The following is a 4,998-nucleotide window of genomic DNA, read 5'->3' on the forward strand; positions in this document are numbered from 1 at the left end:
AAGATGCGTAGATCAGAAGCTGCAACCTCTCGAGTAGCTCGACCTTGGCGCTCACGTAACCGGTTCTACAAACCACGTGCTCCCACCCTCTGCTCCGCGTAGCCGCCCGCGCCATCAGACGCACGCGCGGGGCGGCGCAGGCTCTGACGCGAGCTGACGTCAGCACGCCCCGACGTTGGTTTCCGGTTTGGAAGGGGGGGGGGTCCTTGAAGGCCCCCTTTTGGGGAGGTGTCTAACAAAGATCCTAGCGTCGCTTAGTCTGGGTCGATGGCTTCTTTATGGCCGCAAAGGAAGATACCCTGACAGGATTCCCTTGTTCTCAGGGACGGCCTCTTCCCCCTGAGAGAGTCGCCTTCAGGGGCCGCTCCTTCCCGGCAGCTCCGCGGGCAGCCCCGCGGGCCCTCGTGATGCGCGCGCCGTCGCCCCGCCCCCTTCCTTTCGGCCGGAACCGCCAGCGTTCAGGTAGCATGGGCGCCGCGCTCCTCGCTTGTGTCGCTCCGCGGTGGCGAATTCTCTGCCCGAGACAGCCGAGGGGCCGTCTGGGGGGGCTTGGGAGGTTGATTGGAGCTTACTGGCCCGGCGGTGGAGTTTCGTCCGCCGCCCTGTAGCGGAGGGAGGGTCGGTCGGATGTCGATGGGCCGATGGGCCGGGAAGGGCCCCACCGCAGGGAAGTGAAGGCGCTGGGAAGTAAAGGCAGTAGTCTTGAGGCTGAGCCTACCTCGTGGAGGCTGAAAGCCAGCTCTGGATAAGACTTTGAGGGGCCGGAACGATAGCACAGTGGGTAGGGCGTTTGCTTTGCACGCGGCCGATCGGGGTTCGATTCCCAGCATCCCATATGGTCCCCCCAGCACCGCCAGGAGTAATCCCTGAGTGCATGAGCCAGGAGTGACCCCTGTGCGTCGCCTTTTGTGGCCCAAGGAAGCAAGCTTTTTTTAAAAAAAAAAAAAGACCTTGAGCGAACCCAGAGGAGGCTGCATTCCAGGGCCTGAAGGAAAACCCTCGGGAACCTTCGACTCCCTCCCTTAGAGACAGGTTAACCTTTGCGGTTCACCCCAGGGACGACTCCAGAACGTTCCAGACTTAAGGCAACCCAAGAAGGTAGCCGTACAAAAGCCAGTCTTGAAGCCCATTCTCATGCTAATTGAGAAAATTGGTTCAGACATTCATATTAAGCCTTGCTTCCCCTGTATTTCACTTTGTGGTAGTAATTGTAGTATGAATGACCAGCATCTATTAAAATTATTTTGGCTTTTGGAAACAAAGTTGCTGTTCTCAATGCCTATTAGTAAATTTAGATAAGGATCAGTTACCATTTATTGTTAACCAAGATGGCTCAGTTGACAGTGCTATGTAGACATGGCCTCAGTTGCCTCATTTTACAGATGAGAATCGAGGTATAACTGGATCAGAATCTGTACCCAAATTGGGTTGATTTGTCACTTGTTTTTCCCCTTCTACCTAACATGGTTCCCAGTAAACATGTCAGTGATCAGATATAAATTAATTGGACATTTTGACTTGTGATGTTATGTGAGGTGAGCTGTCACCAAAAATTAGATTGTTACAAGAGTTTAATCCACCGTATTGAAGGTTTTGTCATACTGTCAAATTGTTTTCTAGTTAATTTGCTTCGGTGCCCTTCTAGTTATAGGTTAGAGTGTTCTTAGATCTGATTTTGCTAGTGAAATGCAAGCATTCAAAGTTAAAATTTTTGGTAGAGGTACATAGACCAAATTTGCCTTAATTATATCTTTTTTTTCCCCCCAGTAAAGTAAATCGCAAAAATGACCAACACAAAGGGAAAGCGGAGGGGCACCCGCTATATGTTCTCCAGACCTTTCAGAAAACATGGTAAGTACATTACTCTTTTTGAGGAAAGTAAGCATGGCATTTGTAGTTTTGCATATGGTTTGTTTTTATGGGTTAGCCTATGTGTTTAAGATGTATGGATTTTATTTTTTTAATACTTAAGTATGGTTATGTATTTTATTATAGTGTTGATGTTTATGGTCTTGGTGTACATTAACTAGCATCTCTAACGTGTATTAAAAAGCATAACTTATATGTTGCGTACGTTGAAAAAAGCAAGATTGTAAAATACAACTCTTGAGTTTGTATCAGCTAACACTATGTGATACAGTGGGTAGATGGCTTGCCTTATAAGTGGCCAGCCTGTGTTTAGTTCCTAGCACCACATATGGTCCCAAACCTGCCAGAAGTAATTCCTGAGGACAGCCAGGAACAAGCCCTGAGCACCACTGCCACGCAGGGTACCCCAAAAGCTTTATTTTTTACTAACTGAAAGCTGGTAAGATTACATACTTAGTTTGGATTACTGACTGTGTACTGATGATTCCCACTCTTCCCCCAGGAGTTGTTCCTTTGGCCACGTACATGCGTATATACAAGAAAGGTGATATCGTAGACATAAAGGTAAGTTACAAGTTGGAAATAACTCGGTCAGTACTTAGTGTACTGTTGGCTCCTTTCAGCCTTTTAAATGGGAATAAAACTTAAGTTTATCGTGTAGATAGTTAATATTCTTTAGAAACCAGACTTATTTGTGCTTAAGTTTTTCTCATCTAGTTGTTGCCAACATCTAGTAGCATTTGTTGAGGTGAAATTGAATACCTTTGTGTAAAGAATTACTGGTGGGAATGGCTATAAAAATAGTTGATTTGTGACTAATTTTTAAATGTGTTATGGCACTCTAGAGTTTAATGATGAGTATCTTTTTGATTGCTTTTCAAAGCAATATGAAAAACACATTTCACCGGCTCTGAAAGCTCTTGAGTTGCCATTAAAAAGAAAAAGTTCCTTGAATAGCCTTGGTGTGAAAGAGAAATAAATGGCATTACATTTGCCTTCTTTGTTCATAGGGAATGGGCACTGTCCAAAAAGGAATGCCCCACAAATGTTATCATGGCAAAACTGGAAGAGTCTACAATGTTACCCAGCATGCCGTTGGCATTGTTGTGAACAAACAAGTCAAGTAAGTAATGTGGTGAATTGGTGGGGGGGGGGGAGGTGGTGGTTGCTAATTAGTATGATTAGTATTCCCTTATGCCCCCTTCTCACTTTGCCAATTGGACTAGTCTTAATTGGTCGTTCAAGTGGGACAAAGACAGGTCTTTTAAAACTCAAGCAAACTGGATATTTGTCTTCTATTCTGTCAGAGTAAACAACATGAAAGATCAAACTAGAGGAAAGTCATGGGATTGATTAAAGGTGGTTTTACTGCCAGAGCAAAAGGTTTAGTAGTTTGGGCTGGAGCGATAGTACAGCGGGTTGGGCGTTTGCCTTGCACTTGACAGACTGCTGTTCAATCCTCGGCATCCCATATGGTTCCCGCAGCACAGAACGGAGTAATTCCTGAGTGCAGATCCAGGGTAACCCCGAGCATTGCGGACAGTATGACCCAAAAAGCAAAAAAAAAAAAAAGGTTTAGTAATTTAATACAGCATCCTGATTTTAGTTATTTTTAAGGTCTATTATCACAAGAAAAAGCTTAAAAGTAGGTCTGTGTGCCCAAAAACTTGTCACAGTAAGATTAATCATGATTGCAAATTTGCATCATCTTGTTCATTCTGTTTTACGGGTAAACAATTTATGAGTAATCTTGGAATTGCCTAAAAGTGTTTTGAATTTTGCTGGTCCAAGACAGGAGCCAGTCTGCAGGTATAGAAAGGTTGCAGAATGCTGTGCTAAATGAGCACAGTAAATTTAGTTAAATTGCCCTATTCCCCTGCAATTACAATTTTTTTTTAAACTGGAGGTTTATACCTGCAGCTATTTGCTCTTTCATTAATCTCTCTGGGTTATATTTTTGGTGAGACATTTTTAAGAATTAATCTTCTTCCCAGGGGCAAGATTCTTGCCAAGAGAATTAATGTCCGCATTGAGCATATTAAGCATTCTAAAAGTCGAGACAGCTTCCTGAAACGGGTGAAGGAAAATGATCAGAAAAAGAAGGAAGCCAAAGAGAAAGGAACTTGGGTTCAACTGAAGCGCCAGGTGAGTACTTTGCATTGCTCTTGGGAACTTTGAGTCTGTTGCTCAGTTGTAATTCTCTTTTGTATGAAATTAGTTATATCTGCCATTTCATTGGTTCTTAGAGCACGTGTGGTTTAGTTAGTGTCTTACCTAATTATCTTTTTCTTCTCTTCCTAGCCTGCTCCACCCAGAGAAGCACACTTTGTAAGAACCAATGGAAAGGAACCTGAGCTGCTGGAGCCCATTCCTTATGAATTCATGGCATGAGAAGTGTTGTTTAAAAATAAAGAAACTCCTGGACTATAAAAAATGGTTCTCTTCAGTACAAATGTTGTGTCTTTTACCACCCTCCCACCCCCCCCCAAATTATTTAAAGCAAAGTTTGAGTTGTATCCTAATCAGTAGGGTGTACTATCTTTACTATTTAAATTTAATCTTGCTGAAAAATGTGAAAAGATTTATTGAGCAACAGAATATTGTCATTTTCTGGTGGTCATGTAAAGCCGCACTGGAAAAAAATTTGAGATTTTATTTAACTCTACAGTTAGGCTGAGGAAGGATGGTTGCTGCCAATTGTGTCTTGAGTAATTGTCTTAGGATAAGAAACTTTGAAATCTTATTACTTAACTCCTTTGTGAGTTATTTTGACCTTTTGAGGAGTCCTGCTTGGATAAAAACAAGAGGAGTGGATAGTCTGGCGGTGATGCTCTAGGGTTACTAAAGTCACTCCTGGTGGTGATGGGGGAAGGGGGCATATAGGTACAGTCATGCAAGACAAAGCAGCTTAATTTATATTCCTTGTGGCCTTAATAGACCTTTTTTGTTTTGATCAAGAGTAAAGTATTAATGGTACTGTAGTAACATGAGGCACTTTACATGACCTAGATGTTAAAAATTTGGAATCATGTACTCCTTTTCACATAAAAGGAAGTGCAAGGCAAAGTTAACTTGCTAGAGTTACATTCGATCTATTTTAGTGCCTTTCAATCTTTGTACCAAAGGGCT

General features: G+C 43.1%; 1 protein-coding gene and 2 non-coding genes across 3 annotated transcripts; all 3 read left to right on the top strand.

Moving 5' to 3' along the window:
- The first annotated feature begins 258 nt into the window (after positions 1 to 258).
- Positions 259 to 4,268, top strand: RPL21 (ribosomal protein L21). The gene is made up of 6 exons (XM_056109827.1): positions 259 to 462; positions 1,773 to 1,851; positions 2,372 to 2,433; positions 2,880 to 2,992; positions 3,864 to 4,014; positions 4,171 to 4,268. The coding sequence occupies exons 2-6, from the start codon at positions 1,785 to 1,787 to the stop codon at positions 4,258 to 4,260; spliced, it is 483 nt and encodes a 160-aa protein (XP_055965802.1). The 5' UTR covers positions 259 to 462; positions 1,773 to 1,784; the 3' UTR covers positions 4,261 to 4,268.
- On the top strand, positions 2,715 to 2,788 carry LOC130019508 (small nucleolar RNA SNORD102). Its single transcript, XR_008791830.1, has one exon. It is a non-coding gene; the product is annotated as a small nucleolar RNA SNORD102 (small nucleolar RNA).
- Positions 3,065 to 3,187, top strand: LOC130019527 (small nucleolar RNA SNORA27). The gene has a single exon (XR_008791845.1). It is a non-coding gene; the product is annotated as a small nucleolar RNA SNORA27 (small nucleolar RNA).
- Positions 4,269 to 4,998: the final 730 nt, after the last annotated feature.

This window comes from Sorex fumeus, unplaced genomic scaffold, assembly GCF_029834395.1.
Source record: "Sorex fumeus unplaced genomic scaffold, SorFum_2.1 ptg000008l, whole genome shotgun sequence".
Lineage (NCBI taxonomy): Eukaryota > Metazoa > Chordata > Mammalia > Eulipotyphla > Soricidae > Sorex > Sorex fumeus.

Excerpts from the sequence above, each read along its gene's own strand:
- RPL21 (XM_056109827.1), top strand. The coding sequence starts at position 1,785 with ATGACCAACACAAAGGGAAAGCGGAGGGGCACCCGCTATATGTTCTCC. Across the intron at positions 1,852-2,371 it reads CAGACCTTTCAGAAAACATG|GAGTTGTTCCTTTGGCCACG; the intron begins GTAAGTACATTA and ends CTCTTCCCCCAG. Across the intron at positions 2,434-2,879 it reads GTGATATCGTAGACATAAAG|GGAATGGGCACTGTCCAAAA; the intron begins GTAAGTTACAAG and ends CTTTGTTCATAG.